The sequence below is a fragment of the Cupressus sempervirens genome, chromosome 10, assembly GCF_028749045.1.
Source record: "Cupressus sempervirens isolate cs-2001-9-10 chromosome 10, ASM2874904v1, whole genome shotgun sequence".
Taxonomy (NCBI): Eukaryota; Viridiplantae; Streptophyta; class Pinopsida; order Cupressales; family Cupressaceae; genus Cupressus; species Cupressus sempervirens.
In genome coordinates this window covers 83560322-83580444 of record NC_143127.1, presented here as the reverse complement: position 1 = coordinate 83580444, position 20123 = coordinate 83560322, and the positions used below count along the sequence as shown (strand labels likewise).

Below are 20123 nucleotides of genomic sequence, written 5' to 3'. Positions count from 1 at the left end.
CATCAAAATCATGCACTTTTTAAAATTTTTTATGCAAGGTCACCCAACAAGGCATGGAGCTTGTGAGTGACCTTGGCCTACTAGTGAAGTTTGATGACTCACAAAGAGCCCACTAGAGATATTTCTTACTGAGTGAAGACTCCCGACATCATTAGAGATGATTGAGATCTTTGAAACTATCATTTATATCCTTAAAAAAATCTTGTTGAAGAGTATCAAATTTGTTGACTATATTTAGTACAAAACTATAAAAAAATTTAAATATAACCTATATGTGAAAGTGCTTCTTTACACCACCTTGTAGAGCTTAATGCACCCATCTACACCAACCTCATTGTAGATCTCCACTTTCCGAGAGCTTTACTTAACAGTACCAAAAACCTATATAATTCATGCCCCAAACAAGCCAGATTAAGTCTAATCCTTATGTATATAACCGTCCACCCATTATGTAAATTACGGCACAATCAAAAGTGCGGAACAAATTAATTTTGACAGCATCAACATAGCCAGAGCCGTCTGGGTCCTGCCCCGGTGCTTATCGGACTTCGGTTGCAGAGCTCTTGTTCTTTTAGATTACTCCTTTTAATTTTCATTCAGTCGAATTAAGGAACCAAAAAAAGATGAAAGAGGATACTCCGGCGAAAGCTACAGAGGATTTGAGTTCAAATCCCGGAGCCACGACGGTCCGACAAAGGTATTAATTATCTTTATCCGTAACTTCTCTCTTCTTTCTTCAGTTTTTTTCCTCTGAGATCTAGGCCTCTATTCTTCCAATTTTTTGCTTCAGGGTTGCGTATGTTTTCAGGTTTCGGAGTCTTGTAACTAAATCTAGGGTTTTTTCCGGATATACATTTTTTTGGTTGGCCCAACGTTTCTGTGAGTTTGTAAGGTGATCCGCTTCATGTTGTTGCTTTTACGCTAACAATGCCCCTTAAATTTTAGGGCGTCAGCTTTAGAAGGAAAATTCCATCCTCGAAGTCGGAAATCGAAAACGTTTCAACCGGTCTAGCAACACTTTGAAGTTCAAATTCGCAATTAGAAATCTACACTCTTAAAATCCTAGATACATTCGGGTGTAGAATATGGCGTCTGGGCATTTGCTATAATCTGATCGATCAATTGAACATATTCTCATTATTGTTTGAATACAAAAATATCAATAATTAGTTTGTTCTAGAAGTACCAAGCATAATTTCTCCGTACATGTCATTAGTACATCAAAATGTGTACAGCTATTCATCATCTTGAAAAAAATACAAACAGTAATAATAGTCAAAATCTAGTAATAAGCGCGCTCAGGCTGGAGTAGTACTGGGATGGGTGACCTCTCGGGAAGTCCTGGTGCTTCACCCCTGTGAGCATCACCTAGATCCAATGAAAAAAATACAAACAGTAATAATAGTCAAAATCTAGTAATAAGCGCGCTCAGGCTGGAGTAGTACTGGGATGGGTGACCTCTCGGGAAGTCCTGGTGCTTCACCGCTGTGAGCATCATCTAGATCCAATGAGTGCTAAGTGTTCCATTTATTCTCATGAGAGATGGATTCATGTTGAATCACTACTCATGAAACATGGGTCAATGAGTTTGACTCAAAATCACATTGTTAAATCCTGATAGCAATATCACAATTTGACTTGCTGTGGAAGTTATCTCCTACTTATCAGTCACAATCTAGTTGCACATAGAAGTTAAGTCAATCTTATGTATTACTAATAAAGTACTTGTCCTCACATTCAATAGTACAGCTTGATCTATTCATCATCTTTTAAAAAATACAAACAATAACAGTCAAAATCTAGTTGCACATAGAAGTTAAGTCAATCTTATGTATTACTAATAAAGTACTTGTCCTCAAATTCAATAGTACAACTTGATATTTAAAATTGCACACAGGTGTGTAACTTCCTATCTTCTGTCATGCAAGTCCAACTTTGAGTTTGATACACTCAACTGTCAATTCTTTCTCTTTCAATGAATGACCATTTTGGAGACTTGCACTACCAGATATCGGTGAAAATATTAATTTACAACTGATTATCTACAAATTTAGGGTCTAGTTGCATTTGTTTTTTTTGTTCTGTTGGGAGTAATGAAAGACTCTGACAACTTTCCTATTCTGATACCATTACAGTCATGATTGATAAATGAAAGTTATGGCTTTTCAAACTATAACTACTAACAATTCAATTGTAACAAGGCTGATTTCAATGGATGAGAACCACATGAAAAGTCTAACACTTTGCCTCTACAAAAAGATGACCCAAAACATTTTCAGAAGCCTTCAAATACAAAGGAAATGAAGTTTGGCCTCAATAACGAACAATCTCAGATTTTAAATCTTAGGAAATGGCAACAAGATGCTAATACTCTGATTGCCTTGAAACAGACATGGAAACAGATTCCAATTATAACAACATAGCACCACGACACATACTAACACTTATCCCCTCATCTTAGATTGCCAAATGCTACAAATGCTCTTACTTGGTTCCTTGTATCCATGTGGAACAATATGCAGCCAACAAACGATTTTCTTTGCAGACGATGTAACTCTTCAATTAATTGCAAAAATTCAGTTTTGGAGTATTGTCTCTCTTCTATGCTATCGGGTTCAAATTTTTGTATAATGCCTTTTCATGTTTTAGAGGCTGTTGTGTTCTTAATTGGTGTGCTTCATATTCACTAGGCTCTGACAGTTTATCAGCGACGCTATATTTTCTGTTGTAATTGCAAAATATTTTTGGAGTAACTGTCTTTATGGTTTGTTATGGACATAATTGATTATTCCAGATTTCAGTTCGATCAGTGACAAGAATTGATTGTGATACTAAGTTTCCATTGATTAAAGTCATTGCCAAATCCATTCTTTGTTGAGTTAGTAATTCCTGTGGCTGTTCTGTTACCATACAAGGTTCCTGTCGCCCAGATGACAGGAAGTAGCTGTATTCATCCGAAGAAAACATTCTCATGTATATGTCATAAAGATCAATGAGTTTAGATAGAACCAATGTCTTAAGTTCCAGACCATTATGAAGATCACTTAAGTGTCTGATATTGTCTTCTCAGTAACCAGTGAAGAGAGAATGAGAGATTTCTTGTTCAATCATTTAGAATTCCTGTCCTTACTTAAATGCTGACTGATCAAAGGATCAGACTGACATCAGTGACAGATACCAAAGACTTGCATTGATTTGCAACTTAAAAATTTGACACTTTTGTGCATATTGATTCTTGAAACAACTAATGACTAGTGAAAATGACCATATTCTGAACAAAATGATTTTGACTTGTTTTAACAATAAGCAATATATATCTATTACATTTAAACTACGCCCAAAAGAAATTCTTTATAACAACTAATAAGACAGAGATTGAGATACTGAATCGACAAAACTAAATAATAAATAAATAACTATTTAACTTCTATCTAAAATCTATCATTAGATAAATAATCTATAGATGAAGATTTCTGAAAACACTAAATGATATAAAACAAAAATATTAATTTAAATGACTGTATGCAACAATGAGGACAAGAAAGAGTGCATGCACATGGTGGCTTTTGACATCAAAAGAGTGGCCCCACTACTAACAAGGCTTTTCTTCCATTCTGATGACATCTCTAGACTGGCAGAGTTTTTTTCCAGCAGATCTGTTGTTTCTTCCATGACCTCTCATACTCCTCCATGATTGCAACAGAAAGAAGAAAATCTTTCCTTTGTCACCTATCACTATTGAGTAGAGCTACCACTATTTTGTAGGATTTGCTCCAATCCTCACAAACTCGCCAATGTAATATTGAGCTTAGTGCATGAAAGATAAACTGATGTGATTGAGAGAAGACACAGAACTTTATTTTTTTTTTCTCTTAAAAATATATACAAAATAAAGAATTTACTGATGTCTTAAGTGGTATAAGCCATGACACCATCTTTCTTTTTTGACTACTCTCTCAACCATTTTGAAACACCTTTAATTGTAGCACTGCTTATGATCTTTTTTAATTTGAACGATCTATTGAAAAAATAGATTATCTCACTAGAGATATTAGTCAAGATAAGCTCTCAATCAACAAGGAGATGCACGGAAGATTGAACAACTTTTCTAGATAGCTACAACTTCTTTGAAAATTACGGGACTTGACTTCTAATGTGATGGCAGTGTACTTCGGCTGTAAGGTCATCACTTGGGCTCTTTGACTGCGCCTTTTAAATTTTCTGCAAATCTTTTTATATCTTTGCAATTGTTGGCAGCTCCATAATCTCTTCAGAAAACTTGAAGATTCCTTTGATGTCTTTATGAAGTGGAACGATAACTAGAACAAGATAATTTAATCGGAATATAGATTATTACAATGCTTGCTGGCATTAAACACAAACAGCATTCCCTTAACATGATCCAAAAGCCAAAAACTGTAGGTACATGCAGAAGTATCATCTACTCCACAATGATTGCTTGATCTCTAGGGAATTATAAGGCTTCAATTCATTGTTTTTCAATAGGAATCCTTTTAACCACATCCCTTGCACCAGAATCAGTCAGCACCTTTATTGTGGAGTCGAGCCTTACACATTTATTACTCTAAGACCATATTGAGTTTGAGGTCACAATAGTATTTGTTATTATAATATTATTCAATCAAATGTACATATTTATAGGATTAATAAATCCTATTTAAGAGGAGACAAATCCTCTAAATAAATGAGTTTTGCTTTTAATGATTCAACAAACATGAGTTACAACTAATATATAATAATTTTAATAGTCAACAAACCTAAACAAACTATGTGAATGTTAACAAATATGCCAACAGTGTCAAGCCAGGTATTATATGTGCACATGTGCATGCGGTATGTGTATGTATATATGTACACGTGTGTCTGTATATATATGTATGTATGTGATCTTTTAAAGACTTTGGTCAATTGTTTTGGCTTCCTTAGCTGTGAGGTGAATTATTAGTAATTTGCTGTTGTATGGTTTAATTGTTTTCAATCTTTTGTGTAGATTTAATGAATGCCTTCTTCTTTAACGTAGGAAGAAGAGAAAATGGGATCAACCGGCAGAGTCAGTTATATCTGGAGGATTGCCCATCACTGGAATGGCATCAGTTGCTGGAGCTGGAGCTTTGCATGGTTTTGGGTTGCCAGGCATGGGGCCTTCACTTGCTGGGATTATTCCTTCAGGTGCGATGATGCCAACTTTCATATCATCATCACAGATTTCCCCAACTGTCTCTTTAGTTCAGCAGAATGCAGCAGCAATAGTACAGAAAATCAACCAGGTATCACAGCTTCAAAATATGAGAATTTTGAACTTATCAAACATACTTAATATCACTTGCAGATCTGAGAAGTCAATTTTTGCAATTTGGTTTTGGGTTCATCTTGACAATAGATCTTCTATCTTACGTGAGGGCATTAAGAATATATTTGAAGTTTTCTTTGTGTTGTTTTGTCTTTTCCTCTTTTGCATGCTATGCTAAATCTGAAGTCATTACTCTGTCACTATGATTGATTGGAAAGATGCTTCGTCGGAGGCTTGTGCTTGTCAATATAATCATGGGGTTGAAACAAGTTGCTGTGTTGACTATGAAACCTTTCGTTTTCTAGATTAATATGGAAGTAGTTGACTTAATTTTTTTCAGCTTTCTTCAAATTTTCAAAAACTATTTGTCGTTTGAATGATTTGTTGTTGTGGTTGAAGGATTTGGCAACAAAAGGGCTGTTGCCACAGCCAAAGATTCAAGATGAATTAATTGCGAGAGAAATTGTAATTAATGATGCAGATCCTACTGTTCGGTACAAACTCACCAAGCGTCAGACACAAGAAGAAGTATTCTAGTCTGTTAATCACTTTGTGTTTCAGCTTTTGCAAGACCTGGACTGCCCATTCTTATGGATATTTGTTTTTGATCATGTTTCTCTTGCAGATTCAAGCAAAGACTGGAGCTGTTGTTATAACAAGGCAAGAACCCTGGACACGACAGCTTTTTATTGCTCAAGTCCATTACCTGTTTAAATATTGGAACATGCTTTCATGCTGATATTCTTTTTGTGGATGGCAATGATACAGGGGTAAATACCGTCCACCTAATGGTCCCATTGAAAATGAGAAACCTCTATATCTTCATATTTCTTCTGGAGCTCATGTGAGTGTTGTTATCCTCCCACCATCATGACCATATAAAAGATTAAATCTTATGTGTTGAAATGATCTAGAAATTTGTTTTAAAAATTTGAGCTAACTCAATAAATGCATGCAAGGGAGAGCTGACTTAAAAATGGCATACACTGTTGTTTTGGAGAAATGTAAATAATTTAGACTTTAAAGCTTGATGCTTCACAACCTCATTTTTGTTATAATTTTGCTGTGAATTGCCAGTGCTGATTTATTAAGTTATTTGTATATCATGTCAGTTTATATGTTGAATAACTGTGCAAAAGGACAGATATGTCAAATTTTTTCTGATGCTTATAGTTTCAACTTGCAGTTGAAAGACATGGCAGAGCGCATCAAAGCTGTCGATCTAGCTGCTGCCATGGTTGAGGAAATACTGAAACAAGGTCGGCAACCTCTGTCAGCCTCAAGTTTGCTGTGTGGAGTCCCAATGGCTGGTGGATTGGTAAGGAGACTTTTTCAAGTGTTTTTTGTAGAGGTTGCATGAATCTGTAGGTTAATAATGAATCCATAATGCTTTAACTTGGTGTACTTTGTTGATATTTCAAGTGCCTATGGTAATAATGACTTGGTGTTTATCTCAGGCAACAGCACCCTATAGTACAGCTGTATTTGTAGGGCTTGAGGCCGATCCGACTTTGAATCTCGTGAGCAGGATTCGTGGCCCAAATGTAAGTCCCATTATTGTCTTTGCTTGTTGCTTTCATATCACTTTTCTCCGAGCTTCAAACTTCACACATGAAATTACACCTTGTTTAGGCTCTTTTCTGTGAGGAGACTTGTGTTTCATGCTTTTGTTTAAGATAACAGTGTCAAAGAGTCAAAGTGATGTGTTCTTGTTTAACTCCAAGATTCAAATATCTATAGGTTGATATTATGTTTTTAGCGTTTTGTTTGATTATGTACTAGTCATTGCTTTAATTGATAGTGATATACTGTACAAGGCGTAAACAACGACACAGTTCATCCCATTTGGATGATTGTGAATAGTTTATGAATTTTCTTACAGGTTAGAGGTTGCTTGTATAAGTCAGTAATGTTTATTAAGATTGCAAGTTTTACTTTTCCTAGAGCTTTTCCTAACATCTCCACATCTTTGGAGAGATTCTTTCTTTGTGCTGCTGGGTTGGTGGTTGGGATTGAACATGCAGGACCAGTATATAAATCACATTATGAATGAAACAGGAGCGACTGTTGTCTTAAGAGGAAGAGGTTCAGGGAATTATGAAGGGCCACTTGGTGAAGGTAACATTTTTCCCTATTTTTTCATTTTCAAGCATTATCTAAGTAGGTTATTATCTAATCATCATTTTCATGCAGAGTTCCAGCAACCATTGCATTTATTCATTTCTAGCGATAACGTAAAGAGCCTTGATGATGCGAAGTCCTTGGCAGATAATCTTCTGGAAACTGTGCGTTCTGATTGTCTTATGTCTAGGTAAGCACAGAGTAAAATTTTGTTGTGTAAAGTCATTTTTTAATAAAGCATCATTTTCAATGTTTTTGAGGTAGTTCAACTTGTATCTGTGCTGTAGATCTTAGCAATGCACATGTATAGTATTTCTCCAGGTTCAATTGCTTTGATTTAAAGTATTTTATGCAGCTACCGGAAGTTCGGAACATATAACTGATTCTGATTTCTTCATAGAATGATGATTGAGTACTCATTTGATGTATTGATCAGTGATGATAAGTCCCTTGAATGCTTGGAATGATTTCTCCTTTATTCTTTACTAGTGAAAGGGTCACCACCTTTTATGAGAACTGTGTCACCCCTTTTAATTGTTGCCTTTCACAATAAAGACTGATTGAATTGATAATCAAGTCTTCTATCAGTTCAATCAGTCTATATTAATCTGTCAAACCTGAACCAAGTCAGGGATTGAAGAATAAAATTCAGCATTCATTCAAACAAGAGGCAGTCTCAGAAAAAATACTTTAAACAGCAGTTTATGTACTTACCAAATATTGCGGTATGGAGTAGAATGCATTGCAATATGATTTGGCAGATCTATTATTTGTCTTCGATTTGATAGGGCGTAGGAATACAAGCACAGAATCTATTGGTCTAATGTATGCATAATTAATAATGAAGTAGACATGTATAATGATGATGAAGCTTCCTATAGAGGGGAGATGGTACATACAAGGTGTTACCTAGGGTTTTGGAACCCTAAGTATTTTTCTCCCACTCAATTATGTGAGAAATTAAAAAGAGATTTTAAATTATAAATTATTTTGCATTCATATAATATTTAATTCTTCAAAGGAATTAAATATTGAAGTGCAAAGTAATTAGGTATTAAATTATTATATAAAATTAATTTCTCACCTAATTCATTGTAGAAAGAATTAATTATTATTTCAACATATGCGCCCATAAGAAAAATACAAAAGGGAAGTGGGCAAGTTGATAAATATAAATAAACTAATTCTTTAAGAATTAATATTATTGCAAAGTGCAAAATAAATATTGCACTTAATCATGGGAATAGAAGTGGGGGATAAGGAAAATGTTAAAAAATAATTAGAAATAATTAGAGCTTTTATAAGAATTAATTATTATAATAAAATGCCGGAGAGGACAAAGGGTTCAGTAAGAAGTTGGGGCAGTTACCAAACTTCTTGGCAAATTTATTTAATGGGAGAAAACTATTGTAAGGGGATTCTTGTCGGATTGAAAGATGTCTGTACTTTTTTCAAGAAAAGGGAAGGTATTTTAGTGGGAAATTTTGTAACAGAGGGAACATATTTTATCTTCTTGCAATCTGATTGTAATGAGAGGGACAAGTAATCTTGTGGTTATTTTGTTATGTTTTCAGAATAAAGAGGAATATATTTATGTTAGATCTTGAGGTCTGAGTATTTATTGCCTATTTGAAATTGATTATGCAGTCTTTTCTTCCTATTTCAAATACAGTTCTGCATTATTATGTCAGATACTTGTGTGATTATGAATCAGTTGGTTCATAAACTCATCATGTACTGAATAGATTATTTAATTCCTTCTTCTGTTATTATGAAAGGCTTGATGAATGGTCTTGAGGCTGTCATTTAGTTTTTCTCACATTCTTTAGGTGTTAATCTGATAATCGCATTTATTCCATATTGATGGATGAATTTCAGAAAACCCTTCGTGTCTTCAGGTTAAAGACATAATCAGTTTGTCACATTCATTGTATATCTTTTATGAGGGAGCTGTACCTCTCAATTCAGAGGAACATTATCAATGAAATGATAATCTATCCAATTGTTAGTATATTTTGTTCTTCTTTTGAAGCATATTGGGTCATTGTTTGCATTTCTATCCAAAGGACAAATCTGTTTACTAACACAAGGAATGCAAGTAGCATAAGGGTTCATTTCAGTAGAGTAAATCGAAGAGGGTCTGGGAGGCTGAGTGACAGGTTTCATTCTGTGCTTTTGGGATTGATGGATAGGCTTGAGCTGCCTTGTATGATCTCCTATGGTATTTCATTTATGGACGGGTTATTGTAATGGTAATTGCTTGATTAATTATGAAAACAAAGCTACAAAAATCAGGCAATCACAAGATAATGTTTCCACTAGAAACAATCATAAACTGAAGATGGAAATAGAAACTATCTAAAAAGTTAAACTAAACTGAGTGTAATCAGATACAACTAAATGGGCACTCTAATGCCCTTCCTTTATGGTCATTCTATTAGATACACTAAGTTGCTTTGTAAATCTTACAAACTTGGGCCGTGCATATGGATGGTGAGGTTGTTTGCTGTCTGATCCTCAGTTCGAACATAATACTACTGCAAGATCCATATTTTACAAGCTTGCAGATGAAATGACAATGAAACTAAACATGTATGGTGCGCTCATGGAAGACAAGATTGTTGGCAAATTCAACACCCCTTGATTGTCACAGTACAAGGATGAAGGACCTAGTGGAGACATTTGCATGTTAGAAAACATCCTTCAAGGTCTAATTGCATCACAAGCTGCCTAAATAATTTTCAATTTGGTCGAGGAAAGATCTACTACCTATTGCTTCTTGTTGGTCTGTGTGACCACACCTATACCCAAATTGAAGACAGTTCTTAGATTTAGATTTCTTGTCATCAATAGGACCTGCCCAATCTGAGTCTGTAAAACTAATAAGCCTAGGATCTTTGCTTCTCTTGTACAAAATGCGAAAGTCTGGATTGCTCTTCAGATATCTCAGCACACGCTTTGCGGCAACCTAATGTTCAACTTTTGGGGCTGTCATGAAGTGAGAGATGTAGCCCGCAGCATAACTGAGGTCAGGTTTTGTGGTGAGGAGGTACATGAGGCCACCAAATAGTTGCCTGAATGCTGATTCATACACCATAGGTGAATCTGATTTGGCTGATAGTTTTAGTAGACCCTTGGCATACTTTGACCGAGAAATAAGAATCGGGTCATCTGTCTGCCAAACCTCTACATCGAGACAATAATGCAAGAAGTCCCAAGTTTGTCATATCAAATGACTGGCACAAGTTTTGTTTGGTTTCCTCAATCAAACGTCCTTCACTCTAGTGATTTTCATATCATCAACAAAGATAACAAGAAGAAGAATATCACTACCAACACTCTTAACATATAAAGTGAGATCAGATTCCTTTGAAAGCCTTGGTCAACTAAGTCATTATCAATTTTAATGTACCATGCTCAAGGAACATGTTTGAGGCCATGAAGTGCTTTTACTAGTTTGCACACCTAGTGCTTGTTATTGGCAACCCTTAAAACCTAAAGGTTGCATTGTGTAGATTTCTTCCGACAACTTACTATTGAGGAATGCACTCTTGACGTCCATTTGATTGGTTTTCCATCCAAACAAGGCTGAAATAGCAAGCACAAATCTAATGGTGCTCATTTTGGCTGTGGGATCTAATGTCTCCTTATCTTTTTATGAGGACCCTTTGGTTACCAACTGAGCCTTATGCTTATCAAGAGTTTCATCAGCCTTAACTTTATACACCCATTTGCAGACAATGGGTTTTTTCTATTAGAATAATATCTCTGAATAACTTGTTTGTTATTATTTTAATGGTTAATATTGTAAATTGTTTATATATTAGAAATTAGAATGCTTTTAATATTGTTTTTATTCTTTCGTTATTAGAATATTTTAGTGTTACATGGGAACTTGCACCCCCTCCCAAACCTCAGAGTACCATCCCCAAGATGTCCTCCCACCAGGTACTCGCATACCCAAGTACCCTTACCTTCGCCATTCCGCAACCAAGCTGTTGCTGGAATGGCGACTAGGATTTCTATTTGAATTTTAATTTTTGAATGTTACTATTGGGTATGTAATATGTTACTATGTTGAATGTTCAATGGTTCTAGTTCATGTTGCACTTTTGCTATGTTCAAGTATTATAATTTGGTATGTTCTATTGAAACATCATTTCATAACAAGCATTTCAAGTTTTGTATGTACAATTGACTAGGCTATCTACAAAATCCTTGGATTTTTGTGTTGAATTCTAAATTTGATTGTAGATTCTCAATGGGTTTTTTTCGAGATTTTTTCTTGGCCTTACAATTTTTTTGCCTTGGCATACATGCTGAAAAATGAATTGTTTAGTCGTTAGAATTAGTGCTTTTTTTTGTCTCAATCTTAATTAAAAAAATGAATTTCACGTGTTGAACGTGTTCTACCTCGATATTGATGCTGCTATTTAGTTGTTTACCTTTGACCTTAGTCTTCTCCAATGGATCTCTGACGATTTCTTTGAGGTGAATAAGAAATTTAACGACAGGAATTACAATACTTGGAAGTAGTGTATGATGACAATCTTTGAATAGAGATGTCTTGACAAAATTGTTATGGGCAAGACGGATTATCCTACATAAGAAGGCAAAAGTAGGACAAATTTGATGAACAAAATCGAGGAGTTCTCATGAGTCAATCATGGATGATCATATAGAAATTTGTAGTCATCTAATTTTTTTGCATGAAACCTTTGATTAGAGCCTTGTGTTCTTCTCAAAGAACATGGTCTTTACAATCATGATCGATGAATAGGTGTCCTTGCATGATCATCTTAGTAAAATCAAGGACATTCAAAGATTAGTTGGAAGCTATTGGATGCAAAATAGAAGAAGACATGGTGGTTATTACCTTGAAGAGTCTACCATGTTCCGATGAGCATTTTGTTGAAACCCTCAACATTGCTTACACTCATGTTGATGTATCATTTTTTGATATTTGCATATTGCTTTTACAACAAGATTGATGGAAACAACAATTTGGTAGTGGTACTAGTTTATATTTGAACTTACAAGCTTTCTTAGCCAACTCTTTCAGAAGGATACAAACAATTATCAATTTTCTCCTTCTTAGCAGAATCCCTTTGCTCTGTCATCTGAAAGCTTGAAGAGGAAAAGTATTGAGTGCAACTATTGTCTTAAGTTTGGTCGTATGAAGTTGGATTGATGTAAACACTTAGTTGCTCAAGTTGAGCAATCTGGTTCACAACCTAAAGCACATGGTTTAGAGCACACTAAGTAGGGCCAGTCTACCTTTTACGCCTTCATGGCTAAAAGACCTGCATACCATATAAAATCTTTTACCTACTATATTGATTCAGGTACCTCCTGCCACTTCGCTCGTCATCGAGATCTGTTCACAAATTTTCAGCCACTCTTAGATTCTATCATTTTTGGAGGGGAAGAGTTTACCATTGTCGGTGAAGGCAATATGCAGTTGAACTCTTGAGGAAGGAAACTACTTGTGTATAATGTTCCAAGAATGTTACTCAACCTTCTCTCAGTTATTCAAATTTTGAGACTTCCCCTTGACTATACGTGACCTTCAGTTTACATCAGTGCAATAGTATGGATTAGGAGACTCAATCTATTGTTTCTACGGGTGTTGAGGATCATGGTCTTTTCAAATTTGTTGACTTTGGTGAGTCTTAGAAGCTTGCTATGGCAGCTCACCATTCCTCTATTAGTATACTCTAGCATCAATGGGATGAGCATTTCAATGTGCACTATCTTGCTCAGCTTGTTCAAGAAGATCTTATCATTGGATTACCGAAGATTTAGACACATAATCTTGGAGTTTGTGGAGCATTTCAAAATGGGAATCAGCATTCCACTTCATTTTTTGACGGCTACTCTTGGAGAGCTATGGTAATTATAGTTGGTCCATGCTGATATCTGTGGACCTATGGCTACTCCTATTGTTACTGAGTCTAAGTATTTTTTACTTTTTGTTGATGATATTAGTCGTAAAATGTGGGTGTTTTTCCTCTATAAAAAATCAGCGTTGTTTGTTTTGTTCAAAAGTACAAAGCATTTGTAGGAAAAGAGCTAGTCATCATATTGAAATGGTGTCATTGAGCATGAAAACCACACAATCACTAAAATGGCCAGGGCTTTGCTTGAACACAAGAGTCCAAAGAAATTTTGGGTTGAAGTAGTTGACATTGCAAGCAATCTTCATGACTGTGCTCATATAGTGATTGTCAAGAAGCAGACTTCAGAAGAGGCCTGGTCAAGCCGTAAGCCCAAAATCCGATCAAGCTATTCTTGTTTCTGCCTCTCCATTAAAAATACCTTCTCTTGCAAAATCACCTAAACATGCAATCACACTACTTGATTTTTCTCAGGATTCATCTAACCTTTTGTTTGATAATGATGACCTTGTTGCACCTCTTGCTTTTGACATTGCAACTTGTACTCTCTCGCCTAAATCTTGAGCTAAGATGATAAGCGGTCTTTATGGTGATGAGCGCATAGAGGGTATAAGTGCTTGTAAGAAGAGAAAACCTTCTGATTTTGCAAATTTTGCTCTCACAACCAACATTCATATTGTGCATGAGCCTCAAACATACACAGAGGTGAAAGGGATACCTAAGTCAAAAGAAGCTACGAGGACTTAGCATCTTAGTTTGTTGAAAAATAACACTTGGGTTTTGTTATATCTTCCTTAACGAAAGAAACCCGTTGGATGCAAATGGGTCGACAAAGTGTAATACAAGGCCGATGGTACTTTAGATATGCACAAGGCTCATTTTATAGATAAGATTATGCGGAACCTTTGCTCTGACAACAAAGATGAGCATCGCCAAATTAGTCGTAGCAATGGCAACTCAGTGTGGTTGGAAGGTCCAACATTAGAAGTCAGGAGTGCCTTTTTGAATGGTGAATTACACGAAGAGGTTAACATGACAACCTTTTGGATTCAAGGTTAATGTTAAAAAACACTAGGTACTTGGTGAAAGCACTCTATGGCCTAAAACAAGCTCCTCACGCATGGTTTATGAAAATTGATAAATACCTCATGGATAAGGGTTTTAGAGGAGTTCTTCTAACAAAAATATGTATGTCAAAAGTTCAAAACTATTGGCAGTGACATCATCCTTCTTCTTATTTAATTGCAATGGAGACACTATTGATGCTAAGGACACTTGAATAAAGGTACAACTCTAATAAATCAAACTACTACACTACCATGATACCTTGGAGAATCACTTATTGAGAGATCACTTTGCACAGTCACTACATCAATAAAGAAAATGAAATAGCTTTGATGACTTGGACTAGTAAAAAGGAAACCGCAAAAGCTCATATTGTGGCATGTTATTTGTTGATTTATCGCCTCCTAACAAATGGAGGCCTGCACACATGCAAAATATGTGATGTATATTGAAGAAGGCCGTGGCTACCTTATGGACATGGCAGTGAGCCACTTACTCACAGATCCAACATATATGAGGATGTTGCATTGCTGGATCTTGAATAATTTTTCTGTCAGTACTCCACACTCTATTTTCTCATTCAAATGCAATTTTTGAGAATTACAACACAGGCCACAAAGAGTCCAATCTGTTGATGCTCAAAACCTAGACTGAATAGTATGCTCTCAGTGTTCTGATTTTTCTGGCAACAATCAGATACCACATCTCAAAATTCTAGGAAATGTGAAAAGATCCGTGCACACAGGAATCATCCCCTCTCTATTGCATAAAATCAAGAATGAATTCCACCAAACCTGCTGCTACACTGCACAAGGTCTTCAATATTGTGCTTGAAAATTTATAATTACATTGTGGAGGTGTTGATTGATCTTGTGAAGTTAATCCATTGAAGACTGGGATCTTGTTCACTTAGATGATTAACTTCAAAACTAATTCCAAGAAAGAATTTGTCAGGAAGGGAAAGCTTGATTCAGATCTAGGTGACCCGATCTGATTCCACATTAGAAAATATGGCAGATAAGAAGCTAAAATAATTAAAAAACAGATTATACACCATGTAACATGGGGACTCACACCCACCTCCCAAACCTCGAAGTACCCGTCCCCGAGACGTCCATGCACCAGGTACTTGAGTACCCAAGTACCCTCACCTCTGCCATTACGCAACTGCTGCTGGGATAGGTATTTTAATTTCTTTTTGAATTTTGATTTTTGAATGTTACTATTGGGTATGTAATATGTTACTATGTTGAATGTTCAATGGTTCTAGTTCATATTGCAATTTTGCTATGTTCAAGTATTTCAATCTGGTATGTTCTACTGAAACATCATTTCATAGCTAGCATTTCAAGTTCTATATGTATACTATACAGCACCCCTCCCTGCTGCGTCCTCCCCTTGGCACCCTCCCCTGACTGTTCCCCGCCGTCCTGAAAATGAGGCCTATTTTCCTTGCCTCCTGGAAACTTGTCTCACCGTCCCGACATACCCCAATACTGGTGTTGCACTGAAATTTATACATGCTCCACTCCATTTTCAATCAAACACATTACAAATTTAAAGGTTTCTCATGTTCTAGTATTTAGGAAACTCCCACAATCAACTTTGTTCATTAGATTGAATGCAAACACATTTGTAGCATGAATAGAACAACCTATTCAACAAACAATTACAAATCTACCTAATCTATTAATATATGCATCCTAATATCCCTAACAAACCAAGCTCACATAATATTAATAATTATTATTCTATAATAATATTTTTTTGTTGTCAATAACTTCATAGCTAACCTACACACCTATGTGAACAGTGAACACTAATTCCTAACAGCAGAGGGAATTTGCAATGCTACATCATTGGTAAAACATGACTAGAACGAATGTTGGCAACTTTCTTAATATCTTGAAACACATGTAGACATGTGAGGAGGCTAGATAGAATTCATTAGCCCGTCTTTTATGTCCACTCAATCACCTTATACCCACCAGGTCTTGGTTGCTTTAGAAGTTGTCATTAAATTTTGGTTTAACCACATCTGATGCTTGAACAAACCATTGTCTATAGCATTGTTTATTATCATTTTGGCACTTATTTGGTACCTTGCCTGTCATTGGGAGGTAAATCATCATTTAGTATCAGTATTTGGCAGTATATTTTCTTCTGTGGGTTCCTGTTGGATTGTAATTCATTATTGTGTTTGAGCTTCTTATGTATTTTTACTAAACAGTAGCTGTTTGTAGTTAAAATTCTGTTTTTTTTTTTACATTTTCAGGCCTCCAACGTACCAGGTTGCAGTTGCAGGTTCGAGCACTAATTCCAGTGTGCTGACAGCTTCTGTGCAGTCGTCTATTCCCTCTTATCAAGTTCCTTCCTATGCTATCAGTTCTGTCAGTGTAGGGCCTTATGCTGGTGTCTACCCACAAGCTGTAATATCCTACACACAAACACATGTACCCCACTTGCAGTCATTAGTTTCACCAGATACACTTAGTCTAAGTTTGTCAATTCCACAACCTGGCTTAGTCAACTCACTAACTTCAATGGCAACAGAGCTTAACAAGTAAGCTTTCCAGTAGATCTCTAGCTTTAACCTTGGAAGAAATTCTTTTTGGTTTTCATGGAAATGGATTTCTTAGAATCAGTTGCGATTTTTACAGGTCATCATCTACAAGGGTTTACAATGCAGTTCCCCCACCTCAGCAGTTGATTTTTGAGACAGAAATTACAAAAGCAAATACAGATAAAAGTGATATAATGCCTGCCTTGGAATCCTCTTCTTCAAATACTGACTTGGCAGTGATAGCTTCTTCATCATCAAATGCAAGTATAAGCTTGCCAGGAAACACATCCTCGAGTACTGCTACTCTGCCAAACCTTGCAGGCATAGGGGCATATGGAGCACAGGGAGCTTATAGCAATACTTCCTTTAGTTATCCACAACTTCAGCAAAACCAGCAAGCACAATCTCTACATCTTTTAGCTGTATCTTCTGGAACAAGCTATAATGGGTATGGTGGCATATATCCCCAAGCTACACCTTTGCAGCAGGTAGCTCTTGCTCTTCAAAGACCACCACCTCCAGTTTCTGTGAAGTCTGGCTCTCTAATTTCATCAAATGTACCAACAAAGGCCCAATCAAGTTATGCCAATGAACAAATTGAGAAGCAGCATCCAAAGCGAAGAAAATTTCAGGAACTCCCAGTGGCACCAAAGCAGCCTTCACGAGACTATCAGGTACGATAAGAATATCAACCTTATTTGCTATTGTTATGGTTGATGTCTGAGAAATCAGGATCATCCCATTCTGGTTTCTGTGATGTCAACAACCATAACAATAGCAATTTGGTCTACTGACTTTTATCAAGATTGTTATCTCTGTGTAGGTTCATTTAGAATATTGCTTGGTAGTCAGGAAGCGGTAAGTGCAAAGGGTGGATATGTTTTCAATCCTCATTTCCCTGAGAAAAGATGGTGCATTCTTAATCTGGGAAGTTGACAGTATTAAAATTTACACTTCGAAAGATATATATTTTAAAAATGATTTTCGAACTTTGTCTGTTTTACATGCTAAGACAATAATATTTTTTGTTGATTTTTTCGAGTTATGCTGATTATTATAATATGTACCAGGTATTTTCTCTGACCTGCTATCGCGCTGACTCATGCGAACCCATCTATGTGGATCGTCATTTGCATGTTTCACAGGGTTGGAATTTGCAGCTACATAAAAATGGAGCAGCAGGCGAGAGCATCGATGTGGCTATTTGAATATTGTTTTAACCCGCTGAATTATTCTTTTTTTTTAATTTTCTTTTTTTGTAATTGGGAAGTCAAGTTCTTGAATGCAAGTTTGGTACAACTTTTTTTTGATAATTATTTTGTTGTTTGTCTTCTGTCATCATTGTGTATAAAATTTGGTAGTACAAGGCTGTGATATTCCTTGCCATCTGTTTGACTCTCCTCAAGGGTTTTAGAGTCAAAATCCTGTATGTTAGTAGTCTTTTCCGTGGAAAACAATTCTGCTCATTTTGCTCGACTGTGTAAAGTGGGAAGAATTTCTGTTTTTTTCTCTTCTTTTTGAGTCCACATTTCTTTTGCTGTTGGGAGTTATTTTTCTTTATTATGCCCTTTCAGTTGAGTTGGGTGAGTAGGGAGCCTGAATTGTACATGATGGTTCTCTTGAGTTTTGGTTAAATTGCTTCCAGCTCTGTTTATATTATGCCGCATGTACTACGTACTGCTACGCTGTACTTGGCTCTATTAGTCGGTTTCAGTTTTATCTCATCTCATGTCCATTTTAAATTTTTTTATAAATAAAGCTTCCTCTCTTTTATGCCCTCTTGGATGAGTTGTGTGTGGGAAACCTGCACTATACATGTTGCCTATTTATAATTTTGTTGTCATGGTCAAATCACTTCTAGCTACCTTCAAATTATGCCTTGTCTACTACATACTGATTTGCTGTATTTGCATCTAATTGTTGGTTTTAACTTTTAATTCTATCCCATGTTATGTCCATATCTAGAACTGAAGCTGTATCCCTATTTTCACATATAACTTGCATTGCCAAAACCTAATAATTAGCATCATACTGGAAACAGCTTTCTGTTTCATTTGTTACATGTTTAGGATTTTTTGCAAAAGGCTTTTGCATTTATAATTTTTTATTATTGTTTGAGTTACAAGTTTATAAACCAATGTATCTGCTGGACTTTCAGACCTCACTGCAGGGAGCAGAAATTTCTAACACAGGTGATTTAGCTAAAGAATCGAGTGTAAAAAAGCTTCAGTCCATGCCACCTCCGAAGGATTTGCCTATGGGACCGCCTAAAGGCATGCCTCCAGCACCGCTTTCAAAGATTATGCCTCCGCCATCTTTTAAGTGTATGCCTCCACCACAAACGGTGACTGTGGAGTCTACACCAAAGTCGAACATTGAGTCTGCGCCAAAGTTGGATATTGAGGATTCATTACATAATGGTATGATAAATTGTCATTAGTATCTCATAGGCTATATTTGCATTTTTCTCTTCTCTTTGACAAGCTGGGGTTTATGTTTCGCCTCTTAATTACTGTTTCAGATACTGGTCTTAAACTTGTAGAATATGGAGAAGAGGATGAAGAGGACTTGAGCTCCCCTGGAAGTACACAAGAAAATGGAAAACCATATGCAAATGGGAAACCATTTTGGGCACCGTGATGTTTTGTATCTTATATCTAGTGAGAATGTGATTGTAAAACAAAAGTTCTTTTATATTTATGAGTTTGAGTTGGAGCTTTTCGTAGGGATTTTAACAGGTCTGATTCTCCTTGAGTGAACTCACTGATCAAATTGTATCATAAAACAGTTTTGATGAAATCTTATATCCAACAGGTAGTTGTGACGTCTAGTTGAGGTTGGCTTATCGCTGAGAGAATGTTAGACATGGTGTTGTATATTATGTACGATCAGATATTAATTGTTTTCCTTTCTTGGGGTCTAGTTGGACCAAATTTTAAGCCAGAAAAAGATCTATTAAAAATGATACTTATGCCATTAGTCATTGTATTTTCAGTTGGATATGGTTGAAATTCCATCTTAGAGCATCTTTTGACTCAATTGTTTTGAAGCAAATAAAATCAAGACTACCTTTTACAGAGAATCTTTATAACTTGCAAAACCCAACTTGAAATATGAGAGCCAATTTGACCATGGAAGAATGATCAGGTAGCAACAAGAGAACATG

General features: G+C 35.9%; 1 protein-coding gene across 3 annotated transcripts; it reads left to right on the top strand.

Annotated features, from left to right (window-relative positions):
- Nucleotides 1-458: 458 nt before the first annotated feature.
- RIK (RS2-interacting KH protein) lies at nucleotides 459-19933 on the top strand. Of its 3 annotated transcripts, none has more exons than XR_016358021.1 (13): nucleotides 459-697; nucleotides 5042-5288; nucleotides 5711-5839; nucleotides 5937-5971; nucleotides 6080-6155; nucleotides 6498-6629; nucleotides 6769-6855; nucleotides 7336-7429; nucleotides 7505-7622; nucleotides 16670-16957; nucleotides 17055-17631; nucleotides 18103-19377; nucleotides 19479-19933. XR_016358021.1 is itself a non-coding variant. In XM_089807259.1 (13 exons), exons 1-13 carry the CDS (start codon nucleotides 624-626, stop codon nucleotides 19595-19597), a joined length of 2238 nt encoding a protein of 745 aa, XP_089663385.1. In that variant the 5' UTR covers nucleotides 459-623; the 3' UTR covers nucleotides 19598-19933. The 3 variants fall into 3 exon arrangements, 1 of the variants encoding a protein (XP_089663385.1); XR_016358020.1 differs by having other exon boundaries at nucleotides 18028-19377; XM_089807259.1 differs by having other exon boundaries at nucleotides 19116-19377.
- Nucleotides 19934-20123: the final 190 nt, after the last annotated feature.